A 23349-nucleotide genomic window follows, 5' to 3' on the forward strand; every position below is an offset into this window, starting at 1 on the left:
TAGCAAGGGAAGCTGCCATGTTTGCAGGGACGTTCTAGGCATGTTTGACCACAGCCAACTGACAATATTTGACCACTGCCAGCTGTACTGTGGAAGCAAGGTGAAAGGTAAATCAAATAAATATTTCTCCGAAGCAGGATAACTCGACCATTCCAGATAATACATAGCGATGACCCCAGGTTTGCCAGCGAATGTGCATTCAATAGGAAGATGCAGTCAATCACAGCTCCCCGATGCACATGCCCGCAAAATACACATTTGTTGGTCTCCACTAAAAAGTGTCACATATACACTTGAACAAAACATGATGTGTGAAATGGCCCTTAGCTGCAAGACAGCTCTGGCTTATTTCACAGGACCTAGCAGAAGCCTGCCAGTGCTACAAGCGGAACAAAATGGGTATCCAGATGGACAGAGAAGCTTTCCAGTAACCATGGTGCATGGATAAGAACATCATGCAGAAAGCGAACCCTGCTACAGCCCAGGTGATGATCCATGCAACAGGGCTGCACCTCCACACCGGCTGACAGACAGCAAAGGGTAGCGAATCATTGCAACTGGGATCAAATGTGCTCATGCCGCCGGTTCATTCATGCTGAAAAAGCAGCCTGTAAGCAAATCTGGATACACGTGCGGCATAGTAAATCAATTTGCTACCATGACAGAGTTATTTTGACAAAAGCAGGAGCAATGGGGTTGGAGGGGAAATGGAAGCTGAATTAGACAGGGGGCAGATGAAATTGGTGGGGGGCGAGATGCGCTAGCCGGCTGGAGACCAAAAAGGGAGAGCTCAGCTCCAGGAAGGAAAAGGAAAGAAGGGAGAGGGAGCGACCCAGCTGAGCTCGGTCCGGGGGGTTTTCTCTCAGCCACCAAAATCCCAAAGATTTTGCCCTCTTCCTCCCCCAACCCTTCGTTTTTGAGCATCTAGCCCGATGAGTATTTCTGGAGAACTCAAGAGCTTGCTTGGTGCTCTTTTGGCCGGTTCTAAATGTTCTGAATTTTGTAATGGACCACAATGGCCACCTCTGTCTTTCTGCCCAAGCAGAAAGGAACTGCAGCAGGACTGTAATCACGTGAAGACCAGGGCATCAAAGGATGGGACTCCCAACCAAACACTTCAAGAGACTCCTTGAGTCAGAAGCCAGGCCAACGCTGGAGACTGGTCTGCATGCCCCTCCAGTGTCTCTTGTGTGGTCAATTCTCACCTTGCAAAGTAGCACCCATCTCCATATCTGACTGCAGATAGGCAGGTAAAGAACCTTCGAGACAGAGAACAAAGTGAGAGGATGTGCAGAAGACAGAGGAGGAGAGGGATGGAGGGAGCGACACAGTGCGAAGATGGAAAGTGTCCAAGCTGAAAGGACAAGATGACCACCTGGCACCTCCAAGGAGCAAAGGGTGCACACACCTGGTACTCCCCTCCTCCATTTCATCTTCACAACAACCCTTGAGGTAAGCTAGGAAAGTGTCACAGGCTTAAGGTTTTCCCAGTGAGCTTTGTGGTAGAGCAGGGACTGGAACCCAGGTCTCCCCAGGCCCAGACCAGCACCCTAACCACTACAGCACCACAGTATCCATGACAGGGGCAGGTACTGCGAGGCACACAACTTTTGTGGGGTGATTAAAAACATTTAGGCAACCACCTGCTCTTCCTTGGCCTGTGATCACTGCTCATGCAAGTCCGAATGTAAAAGTCTAGAAACGTTAGAGGAAGAACAGAGATTCTTAAGAGGCCAAGGCACAGTGAAGCAACTCCAACGAAGCCCTGAAATGATACCAATTCCGAACAACTGAAAGGTCAGAAGAGGGAGAGTCCACAGCCCTGCCGGGACAGCTCCTGCCTCTTCTCATCCATCTCCATCACCAACTCTCTTCCTCCAAACGGCACTGAAGCACCAGCTTCTCACCTGGTTCACTTTGCATTATGGAGGGTCCACAAAAAAGCGGAATGAAAGACCCCACTCAGTGAAGCATCTTCTGTTAGCGGATCACAGCATGAGCCACCTACGCTCGCCAGCTGTCTAGTGGAGACAGATCAAGATGGGTTGCCATGTTAGTCTGTCTGTAGCAGCAGAAAAGAGCAAGAGTCCAGGAGCACCCTGAAGACCAACAGAATTTGTGGCAGGGTATGAATTTCCATGAGTCTGAAGAAGGGAGCGGTGACTCGCGAAAACTCATCCCCTGCTACAATTTTTGTTAGTCTTTATGGCTCAAGTGGTTAAGATGCTGAACTGCAGGCTGTGGAAGGTCGGTCGTTCAGCAGTTCGAGACCCGAGTTGCCGCATGACGGAGTGAGCTCCCGTCTCTAGTTCCAGCTCCTGCCAACCTAGCAGTTCGAAAGCAAGAAATGGCAAGTAGATAAAGAGATACCACTTCGGTGGGAAGGTAACAGCGTTCCGTGCGCCTTGGTGTTTAGTCATGCCGGCCACATGACCATGGAAACGTCTTCAGACAGCGCGGGCTCTTCGGCTTTGAAACGGAAATGAGCACCGCAACCCTAGAGTCGGATTCGAATGGCTTTCGAGCAAGGGAACCTTTACCTTTACCTTTTTATGGCACTACTGGACTCTTGCTCTTTTCTACTGCACCTGTCCAGTGTGAGTGTTCTCAGTGGATGCCGGCGCAACACCAACGAAGTAGATATGTTGTTCTGATTTTCACCAAAGGAACAGCAGAAGGACCTGGAGTCTTTTCCAGAGCACAGAGATCTGCATCTCTTTTGCCGTCAGATGCCGCAAAGCTTTTCTCAAATTTGCTACAGCGTGAAGAGGACCTCTCTTCTTCCACGGGGATTCCCTCACCATCTATCAAGTGAGAGCCCTCACACAGGACTTGCCTTACAGTTGAGGGGTCTTGCCTCCTCCCTCAAGATTACTGGAAGAAGTGTGTCATGTGACACCCCCTGTGGGTTTCCTTACAGCCACACCCAAGCAGCCTTTCATGCTGAATCAGGCCCCCCTCTGCAAGACAGGGAATAACGGGGACCTCCCTCTCAAACCTGACACATGAGAACAAACGAAAAGATTTCCGGACATGTGGCAAATTGAAAAGCTAACGTACCACCATTCCCTCTAGCAGCAAGTGATGGGTCCGGGCACTGAAATGGGGCCACTCGGGGCAGGGGGACAGTTTGTGCACACTCAGGGGCTCCCTAGGTACGCCGCCTGATGAGGACTGAACATGCTTTCTGCTGTCTAGGGGCACAGAACGCTGAAGGCAGTTTGAAGGGATTTTTGATTTTTAATGAACAGGAGGTAAAGGGCCTCTGAAGCCCATGAAGATTCAAGCATTCTGTTAAAGAGAGAATGGAGGGGGAAACTGCCCAATCACACACACCCCTTTGTGAACACTAACCCATCAAGTATAGCTGGCAAACTAAATTATTCTGCTATTAGAAATGATTTGCAGCGGATATGGGAAGAGCCTCTTGAAGAAAATTTGGGCCAGGGCTCCTCCCAAAGCAATTATCATAACTGTTGCTGGTTTTAGAGAACCGGCACTGCCTTATCTTAATTCTAGGCCCGATTCCTCACACATAAAAAGAAAGGGGTGGGGGGAGAGGTGACTACCACACACGGCTGAAAGCCTGAACAGGTGTTCTTAACCTGCTCTAAGAGCTCTTGATCCTCTGACCCCAAAGTCAGGCTGTTCCAGCACTGACCTGTGTTTGGATCCCTGCCATGAGTGGTCAATTACCAGTGAAATTCCAAGTCATGGCTGAAAAGAATACAAATCATTAATCTTGAAGCTCAGCATTAGAATTTCGCCCTCAATGGCCAGGGAAGATACAACATAGCTCAACTCTATCACGGTTTGGAGAGGAGGAGGGAGGAGCAGGAGGAGGAGGAGGAGAAGAGGAAATTGGATTTATTGGATTGGCACCTCAGAGCAGCTTCTGTAGTAACGGGGGGGGGGGCAGTATTTTTTTTTTTTAGTGGTTCATTGTATGCAGTTCCTTGCAGAAGTCAGTGCTTAGCTTACATTCTTGAGCTGGGTATGCTACAGGGTGCTAATGTTTTTCCGTTGGGGTGAAACCCTGAACCTCTGCTAAAGGAATTGAGATTTGTGATCTGCCTTGCCGGACTGCTGAAAGCAGATTGTTTCTTTATGCTGCAAGAAATACTGTGGACACCGGTGCGATAATATCCAAGCTAGAGATATTAAAAATCTTTTTTATTTTCTGCACAGTGTGTTGGTATTGCTTTGCACCTTAAAAGAAAACGTTTAATTACATACCTGTGTGGTGTGTTTCAGTCTGGGGGTTTGCAGAAGGATTTTTCTAGTTGGCTTTGTGGCCCTACCAATAGCAATTGTGTGGAACTCCTGACTCTGGAGAGAGTTTGGGTTTCTGCTCAAAGTCCTAAAGGAAGCAAGGTTGACCTGTGCCTTGCGGTCCTGGACGAAGCAGGTCTGGTGGCAGCCTATCATGGATAAGGAGCAAGAAGAACTTGACTCCTGGTTTTGTTAACTTTAGTCAGAGTGCCTTGCCTGTCAGTCCTCCAGCCCAACCTCCTGCCGGGTGGCAACAAAGTGGTTGAGGTCTGGGGTGGTACTGCCTGGCCGTGGCACTACAGCTTCCAATCTCCTTTCCCTTCCCCTCCCCACAACAGACACCCTTGTCAGGCAGGTGGGGGCTGAGAGAGCTCTGACAGAAACTGCTCTTTTTCAAGAACAGCTCTGCCAGAACTATGGCTTGCCCAAGGTCATCCAGCAGGTGCAAGTGGAGGAGTGGGGAATCAAACCCAGTTCTCCCAGATTAGAGTCCGTGCACTTAACCACTACACCAAACTGGCTCTCGAAAGCACAGCTGAGGACTGTGAACCCCAAACCCTACAGCTAATTCCCCTCTTGAGGATAAGGGATGAACTTGCACATTGTTGGAGATAACCAGGATCTGATGCTAGTTAAGGACTAGTTTACCCACATCATGGCACGTTAACTGAAACACAAATGCTTGCCCAGGTTACTTTTGGCAAACGAGTTTTTTGTTCCTGAAGCCACCAGGCAGGTAAGGTTTGCCATGTTTCAAAAGGCAGGCTACCAAACATTTTTGGTCGGGCTGCAGGTTTTCTAGACATACCTGCAAGGCTGTGCTTACCAAATTTAAGGTAGGAGTCTACCCTGGGGGAGGAAGAATCTCTGATCTCTTAACTACCCTACTGTACCTGCAGTGATAGCAAGCTTCCCATGCACCTCCAACACACCTTCAAGCACAATTCTGTATGCATAGCTTAAAACCAAGAGCTGTAAACGTGTCCAGAAGAGAGCATGCAGCCTTAAGTATTCTACCAACACAACACGCTACAAAAATTGTTTCTGGTCATTTATTTCCATGGGTGTTTTTCCCCCTCTCCCTTTGAAAACACATCAGTCTTTCCTTCTCGCAGCACTGCTCCAGCATGCCAATGATTTAACTGAGGAGCTGAAGACAAATATGGTAGGGGCTTGTAAACCTGCTCTTTTGATAAGGGAATCCAAGAATAAATATACACATTCTGGAGAAAACAGAAGAGCTACGATTAGTCATGGAATCGGGGCAGCCTCCGACACAAGGCAGAGAGAGGTGGCTACCTTAAGTCAGCAGAAGCTGGGCACAGTTTAGGAGGGAGATAAATAGCCTGTTATTTTGGCTGCTTATATTCCCTCACGCTCGCACATTAAACAGTTTGGGAGATACACAACTGAGTTTTCGGTATGTCAAGGCAATGGAAAGAGAATGCAAAATCAGCTTCACCTTCCATCAGTGACCGCTCTTGCATTTTATTCTCAACCAAGAAAACCTCGGCAGCTACACAAAACACAGAGCTAAGATTCTGAAGACGTTTCTCTTACCTCCGGGCCTGTAGACAACATCGTCTTCTGTGATGAAGGAGGTTATCTCCCCGTTGTCTGTCCTCTCGTAGCGTGATTTCTTCTTGGGAGGTTTCTTCTTGTTCTTCTTCGTGGACTCCTCGGTGGTGGCGCTGTTGTTGTCGTTGTCCTCATCCTCGCTGTGGTCACTCTCTGCGTAGTTCTTGGCCCCTCCTTCCAGGGTGCAGCTCCGGCGAGGCCGCGAGTTCTCGCTCTCCCGCACCTTCTCCCTCTTGTCCCGTTCCCTGTCCCGGTCTCTGTCCCGGTCCTTTTCTTTCTCTTTGTCCTTCTCTTTGTCCGCTGTCATGATTCGCCACGTGCCTTCTTCTGTCCTCTCACGGCTGGGCCTCCGTGAAAGGTAGACAGTGAGCCTGGGCTTCAGTCTTCTGAATTTCTCACTCAATTCCAGGGAAAATTCGACCACTCCAGCAACCCCAGCGTTCTAAAAAGGCTCTTTGGAAGAAAACAGAAAAGGGAGAAAGAGGAAACGTTAACCATCGCAATTGTTTTGCAATGCCTGCACATTTGGGAAGGGAGATGGTGGGGAGGGCTTTTTGGTCAACACATCAAAGTTACATTGGATTAAGCTGTTAAAAAGGTCACACAGTCACCATAACAACACATCCAAATGGGAACAGGGCTATATGCTCCTAACCAAACTGTAGTCTCACAACCCCCCATTGGTCCAAGCTCTACCTATAGATCAACTGGTTTTAAAAAAAAATAATTTTAATCCCACTTTTCAGCCAAAATCTGATCCCAGAACAGCTCAGAGGAAACGGAAGACTAATGGTAATTTCTTTAATGAATTAATGCCAACTGATTGAACTATCTGCCAGAGTCCAGATATGCATATCAACATTTTTCTCCTGGGCCTCTAAAGCTGCTTTCAGCGATTCTTGGGTTTCAAAACCAAGCCATACATGGCTAGGGAACACAGCGCACACATACACAGGTAGCTTTGATCTATCATCTGCTGTGAAGCAAAAAAAGAACACCAAATGCTGAGAGAAAGAGAAGAGATAATTCCCAGGTTCTCTCTCATACTAGGGTGGCCAGGAAATTAAACCAAAGGCAAAGTGATGCAGGTGATGAAGACAGCCAACATGAACTGGGGTTCACTTGGTTCTCAGTGGATTCCACATATACACACACACACAAAATCAACAGACCACAAGAAATCGATGGGCTTAGATTGGAATATAAACTGGGGTTCACTTGGTTCTCAGTGGATCCTACCAAACTCTACACACACACACACAAATAAATCAACAGACCACAAGAAAGCAAAGGGCTTGGAGTGGAGTTCCTTGATAAAGGAACTACACTATTATTCTCCCCACCAACACCACCTACACACTTTTCTAAAGTACCAACAACAGAGGGGCTCTCCTTCTACATGCATAACCTGCTTGTCACGATGACGGGCACTTGATTACTTGATCTTTGTTGTGAAATATCAATACATCAGAATATGTAGTCAGCACTGCATTTTACTGAATAAGAACATCAGAAGAGCCCTGCTGTATCAAACCAGTGGTCCATCTAGTCCAGCATCCTGCCTCACACAGTGGCCAATCTGAAGGGCCAAACAACAGGCATGCAGGCTAAGACCTTCCCCTGACATTGCCTCTTGCTGCTGGGATTCAGAGGTTGACTGCCTCTGAACATGGAGGTTCATCTATCTTGTTGTAGCCACCAGGACTAGAAACTTGTTTTGAAAAACAAAACCCACACAACGGAAGAGGCTTTCAGGACACCGAATTCTCTTGCCGACAGTTTGGATTCCAAGTTTGGGAGAAACATTTGCAGAATGCCTGAGGACATGGCCCCAGACACCACCCACAATGCCGATCCCCGTGCTCACAAACTTCTCATAGACAGCCACATTCTTCCCTCCTCTGCCACGGGGGGGGGGCCCACGCGGGGAATGGAACACTTCACAAGTTTACCTCTGCAGAGAGACAGACAGCCTCCCTTATTACCAGCTACATAAAACTGCCCATCTTCAGGCAAGGGAACGGCTGTAATAAGGGTGTGCTGCCACATATTGTTAAAGCCTCCCATTCTTCTGGTTAGAAAATGGAGTCTTGACCCAAAGACTGTTTCCCTGTCAATCGCAGGACCAGCAATCTGGACTGACAGGTTGCACATTACATGTTTTTTTGAACCACAGCCAGCAGACCCTGAAACGGGCCTAAAATTGCTGGCAGCTGCTCCTGTGGATCGTCTTCGGCTAACAGAAATGTTGCACCAGTTAAGGCATCTAGAAGCACATTTCTCAAGTGGAGGCTGGAGAGTGCGTATGTGCAAACGCACACTGCAAGACACTCTTGGCTTCGGCAAGACGCGGCCTTCACAGGCAATAGCTTTTCCAGTGACTATCCATCTGCTACCACTTCTGCATGGATCTAGCACAGAAATGTTAAATAAAAGGCAGAAGTTGGCTGGATCGTGATGTCACTTTTAGCCTACGTTAAGCTGGGACATGCAGAAGACCAGCTTGCCGCACGACTCGCACGTGTCTCATGCCTTCCTGCTCCCGTTTCCACATGCAGAATTTCTGTTAGCCTCCAACCCTGGCTTCCTCCGAGGAAAGGTGAGATGCAAGACACAATAAAGTGATGGGAGGAAAGGGCGTGTAAGTGTCACAAGCAAATACCTTACTCACCAGTACGGTGCAGTGGTTACAAATGTTGGAGTAATATCTGAGAGACGCAGGTTTGAATCCCTGCTTGTGCCATGGAAACTCGCTGGGCGACCTTGGGCCAGTCACCCTCTCCCAGCCTAACCTACCTAACCGGGTTGTTGTGAGGATAAAAAAGAGAAGAGGAGAACTTTGTAAGCTCCTTCAGTCCCCATTGGGGAGAAAGGCAGGGTATAATAAATTAAATAAATCTCTTTAATCAGCATGAGCAGAGATTGAAAGGGATTGACAGCAAATTAGCTTATCTACAGCATAGCACAGAGAGGGTGGTAAAGGAAGAGAAAGGATGCCTTAAGGATACAAGGCTGTTGAGTGGGAAATGGATGTGGTAACACCCAAGTCTGCCCAGCCAAAACGTACCTCCAATATTGAGGACGGCTGCCTGCCAGACCAGAGTCCCCATCCAGATTTCCTGCCTGTTTTTACTGGCTATGAACCCAGCAACATAAAGGGTGTGTGTGCACGTGTGGAAGCTACCCAGGTTCCAAATCCAGCTCTTGCCATGACTTTTTGTTCAAGGTCTTGGACCTTCATCTGCCATTCCTTGCCCAAGCCTCAAGGCTGAAGATTGTAACAATCAAGAGACATGCGGAGGTGATTATACAAAAGGAGTAAAGGTAAAGGTTTCCCTTGCTTGAAAGCCAGTCGAATCCAACTCTAGGGATGCGGTGCTCATCTCCGTTTCCAAGCCAAAGAGCCAGCGCTGTCCAAAGATGTTTCCCTGGTCATGTGGCCAGCCTGACTAAATGCCGAGGCGCACGGAACGCTGTTACCTTCCTACCGAAGTGGTACCTATTTATCTACTTGCAATTTCTTGCTTTCAAACCACTAGATTGGCAGGAGCTGGGACCAGAGACGGGAGCTCACTCCGTCAAGCGACACTCAGGTCTCTAACTGCTGAACTACCGACCTTCCAGTCTGCAGTTCAGTGTCTTAACCACTTGAGCCACCGCAGCCCACAAAAAGAGTACAGAACCAAAATTCCCAGGCTGCCCTCTCTTGCACATACATTCCCCTCCCCTTATCTGTCACATTTTTGTTCCACCCTCCGTGAAGCTTTTGGACAATGAAAAAAGCTGACAGGGAAGAAAGTTGATTCGTTTGAAAAGTGGTGTTGGAGGAGAGTATTACGGATACTACGGACCGCCAAAAAGACAAATAAGTGGGTTCTAGATCAAATCGAGCTTGGAATCTCCCTAGAAGCTAAAATGAGTAAACTGAGGCTATCATACTTTGGTCAGATCAGTATAAGAAGACAAGAGTCACTGGAAACGACAAAAATGCTAGGAAAAGATGAAGACAGCAGGAAAAGAGGAAGACCCAACATGAAATAGATTGACTCGGTCAAAGAAGCCACAAAGGCCCTCGGTTTGCAAGACCTGAACAAGGCTGTTAACGGTAGGGAATTTTGGAGGTCATGAATTCATAGGGCTGCTGCGAAGTCAGAAGTGACTCGACGGCACTTCACACACACACCATGAAGCTCAGGATAATTCGCTTCCATTTTGTTTTCACAGCCAGTCTGTGTGGCATGACGGCCTGAACAAGTGTGACTGGCCAGGGTCACCCAGGGAGCTATGCAAGAGTGGAGATATAAACCTGGGTCTCCCCTAGCTGCAGACTGGCACTGTAAGCCTCACACCACACTGTTTCTAACTCTGGACAGCCTCGCTTTCATTATTGGCAAAGGGCTCTTCTTCCACAGAGGCTCCACTCAAAGCTTGCTCCTTATCCTCCACCTCAAGAACCCCTTTCCCATTTGACTCAAAAGCGGAGGGATGTAGAGGCAGAACTCCAGTAGAGACTCTCTTGCTGTTCTTATTGTGTGGGGGAAGTAAAAGAGCCCTTTGAAACTGCTGCAAGAGCTATCGGGGGCTCTGCTGCAAGCCAGATGAGGAAGGCCCTCTGGGATGGATTCAATTCCAGGGGCTCCAGGGTGCCTCTCTGTACTTTATAATGTTCTACAGTGTTCATAAGCATACTAGGGCAAAGGATTTTGCTCCCCTTTCAGCACGAAGGAAAGTGTGTCCAGTTGAAGATAGCCATCCATTTGCTGCACATCAACCACTCCCCATGCCTGCAAAGTCGGATATTCTCTGGTTTCCAATTAGAAGTTTCCAGTTTTAAACAAGCTCCAGAAGAACTGTAGGTAACAAAAGACGAAGGTCTCCACATAGAATCACAGACTTGGAAAGGAACCTGGAGGTCCCTTCCAACTCTGATTCTGTGCAGGGCCCGTTTCACCCCAGTCTGTCCTCTACAAGAAAACAAAAAAGGGGCAGGCAAAGTAAATGGTTAGTAAGCCACCCACTCCCCTCTCTACGTTTCATCTTTTGTGCAAAACACTGCTGGCAGGCAACATTTGCCAACTTATTTAGCAAAAGAGAGTAGGAAAGGGGGAAGGGTGAACCAAAAGCAGTCAACGTTTTGAATGCATAAAGTAGCCACTTCAACAAGCAATTCGAGCTTGACGGAAAATACTGTGCCATTGTAGGACTCAAGGGGCAAATTTAATATGGAACTACATCACACAGGCAGAACATTTCAGCATGCAGAGGAGGAAGAAAGGACTCCCTCTCGCTCCCCAAATGATCTCACTTCAATTGACGAGCATCTTGCTTCAATTCATGAGCGCACCATGACAAGGCCCACTTTTTGACTAAGCTCTCCAAACAACAGGGTGCAAACAATGCCCCATCTTCCTGACATGCACCAACAGATTCAACACTTCCTATCCCTTATTTCAAGAGTTACAAACTATACACTTGGGGGCTTTTGTGCTTTTTCTCTCCTCTCAAACTGCTCCCCCGCCCCGCCCCCCACCATGCTTCTTTAGAGGGGTGGGGGGTACTGAACACTCAGCCTTCGTAAGAGTTCTTGGAAGCCTGAAAGCTTACTTGCTGCTCTGTGACATTTTAGGTCCCCTTAATGAAAGCTGTTTTGAGAGCTCGGTCACTCAGGTGATTAAGCTACTCATTTACCACTGAAAGTTGAGCGCTTTCAAATCACTGGTTTCCAACTGCTTACTCAAGAGGAGCCTCTTGCACGTCCACACAACATCAACCCAACCCTCTGCGGTAGGCCAATAGCCTTCTCTGCCCTTGCAACCTGTAGTTCCTTCAGGCATCTACTACCCACACTTCAAGCACTGTCTCCCTCGCCTTCCACCAGGCCACTGGCCAGGAGAATTTCCATGATAGGGAACATCATTCTCAAACGCGTCCCACAGAACTGACTCCAAATGTAATGGCTCAGAGGGCTTTAAAAATTCAGCCGGAGAGTTTCAGAAGACCAGGCCGCTTAGAACGCTTACATCTAAGAAGGGGGAGTTCAACTATGTGCGACTGAAATCTCTCTCCTTGGATTCTAGCACGATTCTCTTTTTGAATGAAGAGACAGCCATGAATCCCGAGTCCGGGTTGGTTTCTAACGTCCGACAGTGACAATATCCAAAGAGACAAATTGACTTCGCTGTCATAACTCAGGCTGAGGCTCCCGACTCTCTCTCTCTGCGCTGTTTCCCTGAACGAAGCAATCATCCAGGGAAGAAAAGATTCCAACTCCTTCCCTCTCCTGAAGTAGTTGCAATCATTTTTTCTGACAATACGCAAGAGGGACCTCATACGCGTGCCACCAAAGATGTTATTTGCTCGGAGAAACCTCGGGTACCAGCCACATCCAGAGGCTTTTCAAAACGCATAATGAATGAATGCTCCGTGCGCCTGGAGCATCCCCAAGATCTTTCCTGCCAAAATAAATGGTTTTGGTTGATCTTAACACAAAGATTCTTCTGGGCAATAACCTAACTGAGCAAGTTTAAAGCACAAAATTGTCAAGCCCACAAGCATCTTGTGCACCCCAGATGGGATTGCTGTGCATATCAAAAGGACAGGACAGATGAACTCGCCTGTGCTGGCAAGAGGTAAATGGACACCTACTCTCTTCTGTGTGGGCAGGAAACAGATAATCCATCTGTCCCTCCAATTGGTCTTCTCTCTGGAGCATGCAAAACCTAGTCTTCGTTTTCAAAAAGCATTGGATTATATGTGCTTCATGGGAAAACTTCATTAGAACCGAGCAACCCCTCGACTTCACCATAGGAGCATTAAGAGACATCAGCAAAGAGTACAGCCCAAAGCCAAGAGGTGGGGGGTGGCCCCCCCTCCAGAGGCAGGTCATTCTGTAGTATGGAATGCTGAAGGGGACACAGCCAGTGTTCCCTCTAAGCTGAGTTAGTGTGAGCTTGCTCACAGTTTTTTAGCCCCCGGCTCACACATTTTTGTCCTAGCTCAGGAAGGAGGGCTCCAGAGCAAACTAATTGATGCAGCAGCCAAATCACTCGCTCACAACTTTAGCGCCAGTAGCTCACAAAGTGGAATTTCTGCTCACAAGGCTCCACAGCTTAGAGGGAACATTGGACACAGCCTCCCACAAACTGACTCTCCAGTAAAGGTACACATGAATATAGGAAGAAGCCATATCCTAAGTCAGATCTTTGGTCCTTTTGGCTAGCTCAGCACTGCCCACAAATGGGCAGTTTGGCTCCCAAATGGTTCATGCAACTTACGCAAATGGTATGCCAAGACACGCTACTGAGAACACAGAGCTTCAGCTCACACCACATTTACCAGGCAGCTCTCTGTATTGAACTTGCACTTTGGGGTATGTCAAAATGCTGTACGCCACCACAAGAACTCACCTCACACATTAGGCCTAGAACTCTCAACTCAGTTGATTAAAGCCACCTGGCCACAGTTAGCATCCACAAGCTCAAATCCTCAAAGGCACGTATAAGTGCAAAGAATGAGCTGGGGGTGGGGAATGCCTTATAAATACTTGCTAGATTAAAGCTGAGGTGATGTTCCCATGATTCATCCGGCATTAAATACTTTTAAAAGCAGACATTACAAAACAGCATGGAAAGAATAGCAGAATTATTTGCACGTGTACACACACACACACACACAGATCCGGCTTTTGTGCTACACAGGGCTCTGCTTGGGGTAGATGTCCTATGTGCCCCACTTGGTGCTTGAGTACTATGTTCAGGAAACAGCACCCAAGGAAAGGTGAGACTTGGCAGCGAAGGCTCTCAGGCAGACGTTGCAGTTTCCCCCCTGCTGATGTGCTGCCTATGTACCACCTGCAGTTTCCCCACACAGAACACGAGAGGCAAAAAGAGACCCCAAAGTCACTTGTTCACACCCAACTGAGCTAGCTGCAAAGAACAGCGAGCACCTGCTGGAACGAGAAGTCAATCGCTGTGATCAGACACCAAGAAAGCCTGTCTGAGATCCAAGACAAATCTCCCAGTTTTTACGGTGCCGTGGACCAATTTTGCTGGTGTGGATAGGCTTGCAGAGGGCCTACAATAACGATCAGCACTGGAGACCTAGATGAGAGGACTCAATGGAGGACTGTGGCAAAGGCTTGGCATCGCTGGGAGCGGAGGATGGGGGAGACTTTGGCCCAAAGCCCTTCCTCTCTTCAAAGTGGTCTTTCCCATATGGCGTGTTGCTGAATATGGGTGCAAAACCATACCAGGCAGAACCCAAACACCTGGAAATCTATGTCACGTGGAGTCTGCCGATGTACAGAAGGAAAATGCCCAAGATTCTGATTCAAGACGAAAGACACAGACCAGCATCAAAAAGCTGGAGAGGGCATGCTTGCTGCCAGGAGAAGGTGCAATAATCGGAGGGCCTTTTGAAAAGAGAAGCTCCATGAGCACTATAGTGGCTTGTACACAAAGCACCGGTTCACAGAGCTCACGAGGGAGTGGCATCCTTTCTGCCAGTCTAATCCTCAGTGGCCTTAACAAGACATGCCCGGTGAGCGAGCAAACAGCAGTGACTAATTGGGGATGTGGCTGGATGGGTTGGCTCCATTTTCAGCTGTTCTTCTCACACTCCTTACTAAATATCAAACAGAGGCAGACCAAGTTCCCCCCTCCGATAATCAGAGATGCCCCTCAGAGCAAAGCAATATCTTGCCCACATGCATCAAGCAGTTCCTTCCCAGTTCCTACCAAAGCCAAGCAGATGGCAGTGAATTTCATAATCCGGATTAGTTCTGGCCTTTATTAATCAAACTAGCAAAATGCCCATCATTACCATGAGTGGGGCATGTGTGGACAGAGACTCATGCCACCTCTTCCCCCACCCCGACGTAACTAGTAGGAAAACTGGTTGCATGTCATCTCTCCAAAAGGCAAAGGGGGCCGACTTAACCCAAAATGAATGTAAGAACCAAAGGGTTAAGGAAATCAGAATATAAGGGCCCAATAGTTCTGTGCCTAAAACTGAAGCATAAATATTATCAAATATACAAAAATATAAATCTATTCATTACAAATTCAATAAAAACAAAGGCCCAAGTAATAACCTCAATTAAGAGTAAAAATGTACACGAATCCCAACGATAGTTTTTAATTGAATTTGTAATAAATACCTGTATATTTTTGTATATTTGATAATATTTATGCTTCAGTTTTGGGCACAGAACTATAGGGCCCTTATATTCTGATTTCCTTAACCTTTTGGTTCTTAATTCAACCTCCCTAAAGGGACCAAGTAAGACTGGTTTGTCTTGCCAGGACTGTGCCATCTGTTAATCCAACAACCTCTGTGGGAGCTGACAATTCAACCCTTTACAAGCTAGATAAAAGAACTGTGCTTATTTTCTGGATCTCTAAGCAAGACGAGGGCTGGGGCAAGACAATCGGCTGCCTTGTAAGCAGCGTGAGCACCCCGACTTGCCAACATGCCAGGATGGGAGCAAAAACCATCCTCAAATATTACAACTCCTTCTGAATGAGTCAGGAAGGAAAAATCAAGCCCTTCTGAGTAATGGGGTGGGTGCTGCCTCCTCCTCCACCACCACCTTATGCGTATTAGAACTCCGGGTACCTTCAGTGCTAAGACCTGGTTATGCAACGCTAGCAAGTCATTCAGGGAGCTGGGGAACGAACGTGGGCAAGCCTCTCCTAAAATGCACTGCAACATCACATACACATTTAAGTGCAATCGATCAGCAACTGAGGAAATGCCAGAGAGGAACTGCCCAATGGGTGCACATATGCATCTGGCTGAATATTTGGAAAGTGGGTGCAGGCACACACCTGGGATGGTGCAAAGCTTACCAGGGCTTGGATGTGAAGCATGTGAACAGTATAAGTGCTCCCCCAGCACTGGCAACTTCCCTCCACAGAGAATAACCTTTAGCAACAGCTGCCACCACTCAAATGGTATGTGACGCTTCCAAGTCTAAAAGTGAGAGTTTTGGCAGGCACCACTCAGCTCTTTACAGAATCGATCAACTCAAGAACACTTCAGGATAAAATGAGGGACGAGGTATAAATATATTTCTCAGTCCATAACCAAAAGTTGCTGATTCTGAGGTCCTCACCGCCATGCACTCACAAATCACAACTTTTTCTAACGCTAACAGCTGGTTTAAGCTTAAAGTCCTTTAATGCATACATCCTCCAAATGCATTCCTACGGCCACAAAAACCACTGCAAACAGACACATCCACTCACATATACGCTCCTGTGCAGCTGGGGAGAAGCAGAGTTCGCCACTGTCCATCTGCAAAGTATCCCAGTGGAGGAGACACCCGATGTCAAAGAGAACTGCTCTTTTTCCAAGTCGCAATAAGACACAGGTGATAAAACCTCACTGTAACCATTGCCGCCATGTTTGGGGAAAGGGGAGGGAGAGAGTGGGAGATCTCGTTTCTTAGGACTTCTCTCAGAGGAGGATTCAAAACTCTGAATATTCCAAGAGTATTGTAAGGACGGCACAAGGGAACAAGGCAGCTATTCTGGTTTCTCCACAGAGGGGGAAGGGGAGGAGGTACGTAGAACATGAAAGCTGTGCTCCAGAACTCCTCCGAGCATCGCCCCAGAGGGGACAGAAGCTCAGCAATATGGCCAAAGTGCACACACGCCAGGGAGCAGATCAGAACAAAGAGGTTGAAAGACAAAGGTGTCTTCTACAGAATCAGACCCTTGGTCCATCAAAATCAATTCTACTCAGACTGGCAGCAGGTCTCCAGCACAGGTTTTTTGTATCACCTTACTTGATCCTTTTAACTGGAGATGCCAGGGATTGAACCTGGGACCTTCTGCACGCCAAGCAGATGCTCTACCACTGAGCCACAGCCCCTCCCCCCCATGCTTGCCATCTTTTCTGCCCAAGGAAGAAGAGAGTTAAGTTCTTTACATTCATCAAGAATCCACACCCCCAACCTCACCCAACCCCCCCAAAAATAAGGACTGCTGATTAATTTAGCCCTCTGCCTAAGAAACATCAACACCTCTCATTTCTCGCTTTTCTTTCCAAGCACATCATTTTTCATCAGCAGTGGGTGGTTTGTTTTGTGTGGGGGGTCCCCCTTTTGTGCAGTTTTTTTTACAGGTTGCTTTGAAGGGTGGCCTTTTGGTGTAGTGGTTAGGAGCGTGGTATGGTGTAGAGGTTAGGAGAGTGGACTCTGATCTGGAAGAACCGGTTTGATTCCCCGCTCCTCCACATGCAGCTGCTGGTGTGACACTGGGTGAGTCACAAGTTTTCTCAGAGCTGTTCTCTCAAGAGCAGTCCTTGAAAGAGCTCTCAGCCCCACCTACCTCACAGGGTGTCTATTGTGGGGAGCGGAAGGGAAAGGAGATTGTAAACCGCTCTGAGTGAAGGGCGGGGTATAATCCAATCTCCTCCTCCTTCCTCTTGTTAGGCAAATCCCACTACATTCAAGGGAGATTATTTATTCATTGTAATTATTTATTTATTGTATTTGTATCCCGCCCATCCTGTGAGCAGACTCAGGGCGGGTCACATAATCTTCAATAATACAGTAAAGTTTAAAACACAATAAAATATTTACACTATAAACATTTAAAATCAGTAGTTATAGCTGCTGGTGAAAATTCCGACCCATTCATACCGATGGATATGGCCGGTTGCTGGTAGATGGATGACCAGTAGGTAAGAGACAGCAACCTCGGAGAGGCCATATATAGACACCTGCTGCCTCAACCATAAATCCTTGCAGAGTCAGACAAGGGCCGTTTCAAAATCCTGCAGTTCCTCACACTATTACACTGCCTATCAGTCTCATCCTACCGACTGCATTGAGTTACCTTGCCTTGTGTATAATCTGCCCTGAGTATCAGTGAGAAAGGCGGACTATACATAACCTAAATGAAGTTAAAGCCCACCAAGGATGGCAGCCTTACTTAGGTTTCCCCATATGTTTGGGGCAAAGAAGACCTCGGGGAAGCATCAAGGCTTACAGGACAAACACTGCCGAACTATTAAAAGATAACGTTTTGCTTACTCTGCATCTCTCTGAGTTTAATGGGCACGGAAAAGAACAAAAATTGTGGGAAATGGCTGTGGGCTATTGGGTACAAGTCCTTCCAGATGACATTATTAATGTTCTGCGGTGGTGGTGGAGGAAAGGGCAGTCAGGTCACAGCTAACGTATGGTGACCCCCATAGGGTTTTCAAGGCAAGAGACGTTCAGAGGCTACAGTTTATTTTAATGCAGCTTCTGCATGTTCAGGAACCTGGACGTAGGAGGAGGAGGAGATTGGATTTCTACCCTGCCCTTCACTACCCAAAGGAGTCTCACAGTGGCTTACAAACTTCTTTCCCTTCCCCTCCCCAGAACAGACACCCTGTGAGGTAAGTGGGGCTGAGAGAACCATATGGCTTGCCCAAGGTCATCCAGGAGGTACAAGTGGAGGAGTGGGGAATCAAACCTGGTTCTCCCAGATTAGAGTCCGCGCACTTAACCACTACACCAAACATAAGCTACCCACTGAAACCTTTCATGTACCCAGCATTCATCAGCCTGCTTAATATTCATTCCTCATAGATGTTCACATGCATTAAGCACAACTACCGCTTTATACACGACAGCACCTGAAGGTTATCGATGCCGCCATCCTCTAATACCAATGCACGAAAAAAATTATGGTAGCTTTGAGAGATTTTACTTTTTGTTGTTCTCTAAAGTAAATGGCATTAGTATAGTGCATATACTGCCAAACAGACAGATGTTTACACAGATGCTTAAAGCTGGATTAGGACAGTAGAAGTAAATACACTGGGGGGGGAGAGGAGAATCTTAGTGGGGCTTGGCAAGCTGTGTAAACTGAGGTTTGCAGTATTTTCGCTGGCAAGCTCTTATTCACACTGCACAGAACAACCATCAGCACAGCTGCTTCTGCCGTCACCTAACAAAGGAAGGGGGGGGGGAGAAACCAGCCTGACCACAGCTCCACAGGTTGAGTGGGATTAAATTGCCACTACTATCAAGTCACTGTCTCACCCACGGAGAGGACTTCCCGGGAGAGAGCCTAATCTTCTCACAAGAGGGAAACCGTACTGACATGGAAACATCCCCGCTCCCCCACACACAAATGAAATCAGGATCTGGAAAGAGGATAGGAGAGAACTTATACTGGGCACAAACAAGCAGGAATCCTCTTTCGTACAAAGAGTGAGATCTGCACAGGAGGAAAGAAACAGGATTTGCACTGGGAGTGGGGGAGTCGTGGCCAACTGGGTGTGAGCATGTAGAGCCGGGTAGTGGAATTCCGCTGAGAATCACACCTTCTACCTTTCTAGCTCTTAGTGCCATGAAGACACGTCCGGAACTACGTGAGCAAGGCCTGTTGGAATTTCAGAAGGTAGAAAGGGAGGGGCTGGGTGAGATTGTCCTGTGTTTAAAGGGATGACCCTTCAGTGCCCTTGCCACTCCCATAATTAGCAAAAGCAACATTAAATTAAGCAAAAGAGCAGAAGTGGCAGTATAACCCATAAAAAATTAGAGAGAGAAGTGCGGAATTCAGGTTTCTCGGAAGAATGTGGAATTACATGGGTACAGGGTTTTCTCTTTCGTTAGGCACAAAAGTACCCACACAGCCCAGTTATACTGGACTCACGGTACACAGCCTTTCATGCTGATCTGTGCCGGCTGTGACTTTCATTGCCCTGGATGGCCCCTTTCAGTTCTCTCTCTCCCTGCATGGCTGGAAATGTACATCTCTACTAGCTTACAAAAACTCCCCATTGCGCGCCAAGTGATAGTCTGCAGTCTCCAGAAGAAGTCTGTCTTAGGCTAAAGAAAACACATCAGATTCTCAAAACAGTAGTGGAGCCTTGCCAGCCAGTATGTCACAAACTGGTACATTGGACCTACCTGAAGGTTCTTTCTCTTCAGTGGGGGAGAAGTCATCCAGGAACTGGTTAGGTCACGCCTCTGCTCGCTCGATAGGCTATGCAAATTTCTTTTGTTGCATGGCTCCTATTGGAGTGGCCATGGCCGTTCCTGGATGACTTCCCCCCACTGAAGGAGAAAAAGAGTCACCAGGGCTCAGCCCTGGCATACTACCACTACTACTACTACAAAAACAAAACATTTCTGTGCCACCTTTCCACCCAAACAGGTTCCTCAAGGTAGTGAACATTAAAACAGTTCAGTCTTTTTCTTGCCCATTTTCAACCCTGGAAGGCAACAAGCAAAAGGTAGTGTGGGTGGCCCTAAGGCATGTGAAGAGTGCATTTCCTTAACCACTGGGGAAGTCCAGAGAGCCCTCCAAGTATCAAGCATTAAGACCTGGATAGCCAGATCAGTAGGAAAATCATAATTGCATGGTCTGACTAGTAACCCATCCTGTTTCGATCGCTGGAGGTGTTATTGGCCCGTGGCTGCCTCTGTTAATGGGCACTGCATTTTGTGGATGCAAATTTAGCATCCAATAGGAACAAGGCCATTTTTTCAAATTTAGGGGAGACCTGATGGATCAGACCAGTAAGGATCCCTCTAGTCCAGCATCCTGTCTCACACAGTGGTCAGCCAGTTCCTTTGGACAGCCAACAAAAGGGCAGAGAGGCCGAGGCCTTCTGCTGATATTGCCTCCTGGCTCACGGATTCAGAGGACTAGTGCCTCTGAATATGGAGGCTCCCCTCAGTCACCATGGCTAGTAGCCATTGATAGACTTATCCTCCATTGATAGACTTATCTAATCCCCTTTGATAGCTGTTGATTCCTGTGGCCATCATTACATCCTCTGACAGCAAATTCCACATGTTATTCACTCTCTGTGTAAAGTAGTATTTCCTTTTGTCTGTCCAGAACCTACTGCCCATCAGTTTCATTAGATGCCTTTGAGTTCTAGTATTCTGGGAAAGGGGGGAAAATTCTAGTAAGTTGCCCTTCCTAGTAAGTTGCCCTGGTGCTATGGAATGTGCCTTCTGGGAAGTTGATCCAGTTTCTTTTCTTGCCTCTTTCCAGAATCATAGACATTCTTAATTACTCTACTAGACCTTAGAGAACAACATTTCTAATAGTTGAGGCTGAAGGTCTGAAATTATAAGAGTGAACCTGCTGCTGTTCAGCTTTGTTATTCATTACTGGTATTAAAATGTTGTATTTTATTATGGTTCACTGACTAGGTTACACCTTTAGGTTGTAAGCTGCTTTGAAAAGCTGTTGTTAACCAGCAGCACACAAGTTTTGTAAAAGGAATAAAATGCCTCCAGGAAGCAGAGTATGAAGGCAAGAGCCTTTCTGCACTGTTTGCCACCAACAGCAGTACACTGCCTCTGAATAGGGAAGCTCTATTTAGATATCATCCCTAAAGGCCGTTGAAAGACTTACAATTCATCTAACCCACTTTCAAAGCCGTCTCAGCTAACGGCCACCTCTCCTGCGTATCTGTTTCCACCACTCATTTTTTTCTAGAATCAAAGCAGTTGAACTCGTAAGGCGGGTAGTTGTAATATTTATCTTTTTGGACTTTTTGTCCAGCTTTACAACACACTAGGAGCCTCTAAAAGAGCTACCGACCATAAAAGCCACACCACGATTACAGAGGCAATGACAGAACAAAGTTTGAGCCCAATGGCACTTTTAAGACCAACCCAGTTTTATTCAAGGTATAAGCTTTCTTATGCAAGCACACTTCTTCAGACAATGATAGTGTGTCATATCTTTTTATTAGGACAAAAAAACCCTCAACCTGTTGTGAACAAGTTCTAGAATTCCCCAGACCTTTCTCAGACTAGATGCTCAGTACAAAACATGCACACGGGGTGGGGGTGGGGGTATTTTCATGCTGAAAACATCCCACCGTCTGCAATATGCAACTGTCTTAAGACACAGAGGAAGCCTAAATAAGCCCAGCTTTACCCAGTCTTGCCAGATCTCGGAAGCTACACAGGGTCAGCCACAGTTAGTACTTGCATGGGAGACCACCAATGCTCCCTCTAAGCTGTGGAGTCCTGTGAGCAAAAATTCTATTCTGTGAGCTACCGGCATTGAAGTTGTGAGCAGGTGATTTGGCTACTGCATAAATTAGTTTGCTCTGGAGCCATACTTTCTGAGCTACGGCAAAAATCTGTGAGCCAGAGGCTAAAAAAACTGTGAGCTAGCTCACACTAACTCAGCTTAGAGGGAACACTGGAGACCACCAAAGTAGACTGGGGTTGCTGCACGGTGGAACATGACGGCAAACGACCTCTGCTCAACTCTTACCTGGAAGGCCCTGTGGATGGGGTCACCATGAGTCAACAGCTGCAACTCCATGACATGTTCTCAAGACACAGTACAGGAGGGATTACGCAGACTTAACTGGGTCAGTCTTCGCCAGGTACAGAACAGAGCAGCACCAGGAGCAAGCAATGGCCGCTCTCCCTCTGAAGACTACGAGCTGCAGCAATTCCGAATTGTGCGTAGCTCTACTGGAGATAGCACTCCCTTGTAAAGGCAATGAGTAAGCTACCTGAATCGCTGCTGGCCCTGTCGAGAAGACAGAGACACCTTGCCACCTGGCGAGGATCAGCCGGAAGTGATGCTGTTTACATAAGAGATTGGTAGGTGTAACTGCTCTCTCGAGGTACCAGACTAAAGGGGGGGTGGGGGGAGAGAGCCTGACGAATTCTGCATCTGACAGAAGGAGAAGCAGCTGAGCCGGCCCAGGCTGAGTATCCTCCCTCAGGCCAGCCTAATGCCTCTCTCCTCAGATGCCTTCTGAACACTTGTTAAAATGTCCTTTTTTTCTCCCTAGGGGGAAGCATTCACATTTCCCATTTCTGACAGGAGACGGGGAGTTGAACACAGGCCACAGTAGGACCCGACTGAATGTCGGAACTGGCTTTGCAACAAGGGAGACCAAACCCAGAAGTATTTTGAAGAGTGACCTACTATGAAGGAAGCAAAAGATTAAAGAAGAGAGAAACGAGACTGCAAGAGGGAGGAGGAGGGGAGGGGGAGGAGGAAGAGGAAACATGGCACCAGCCTAGGCAAGGCAGAGAACATTCTGAATCACAGAAGCAGATGCCACCCAAGCGCTGGGAATATTAGACAGTTCTGCCATTTACGGAGATGTTTCCGAGCACACAGGATTGTTCTCCAGGCTCTGGTGCCTCCCAAGCGGGCACACAAAGCACCGTTAATGTGTCACAAGACCTCCTCGTGCCACTGCAGTCGACTCCAGCCGCAAATGGGTAGCCCAAAATGGGTAGCCAACGAGGCACAAGCTGAATCTGGCCTTCTGTCCCCCCCCCCCCAGTACAGTCCTGCAGAACCCCACCACCACCACCAATGTTCCCTCTAAGCTGTGGAGTCTTGTGAGCAAAAACTCTACTTTGTGAGCTGCTGGCATTAGAGTTCTGAGCAGGAGATTTGGCTGCTGCATAAATGAGTTTGCTCTGGAGCCCTCCTCCCTGATCTAAGACAAAAATGTGTGAGCCGGAGACTAAAAAACCATGAGCTAGCTTACACT

The 23349-nt window shown here is 47.6% G+C and overlaps 1 protein-coding gene and 1 non-coding gene across 2 annotated transcripts in view; both read right to left on the bottom strand.

Moving 5' to 3' along the window:
• RERE (arginine-glutamic acid dipeptide (RE) repeats) overlaps positions 1-6294 on the bottom strand; it is a 301925-nt gene extending 295631 nt beyond the window's left edge. Inside the window, 1 exon segment of the mRNA XM_015411042.1 lies at positions 5833-6294. Coding sequence (XP_015266528.1) covers positions 5833-6157 — 325 coding nt within the window. The 5' untranslated portion in view covers positions 6158-6294.
• A 10359-nt stretch (positions 6295-16653) lies between these two features.
• Positions 16654-16725, bottom strand: TRNAA-GGC. The gene has a single exon. It is a non-coding gene; the product is annotated as a tRNA-Ala (tRNA).
• Between the last annotated feature and the right edge of the window lie 6624 nt (positions 16726-23349).

Source organism: Gekko japonicus, unplaced genomic scaffold (assembly GCF_001447785.1).
Source record: "Gekko japonicus isolate JY-2015 unplaced genomic scaffold, Gekko_japonicus_V1.1 scaffold450, whole genome shotgun sequence".
Lineage (NCBI taxonomy): Eukaryota > Metazoa > Chordata > Lepidosauria > Squamata > Gekkonidae > Gekko > Gekko japonicus.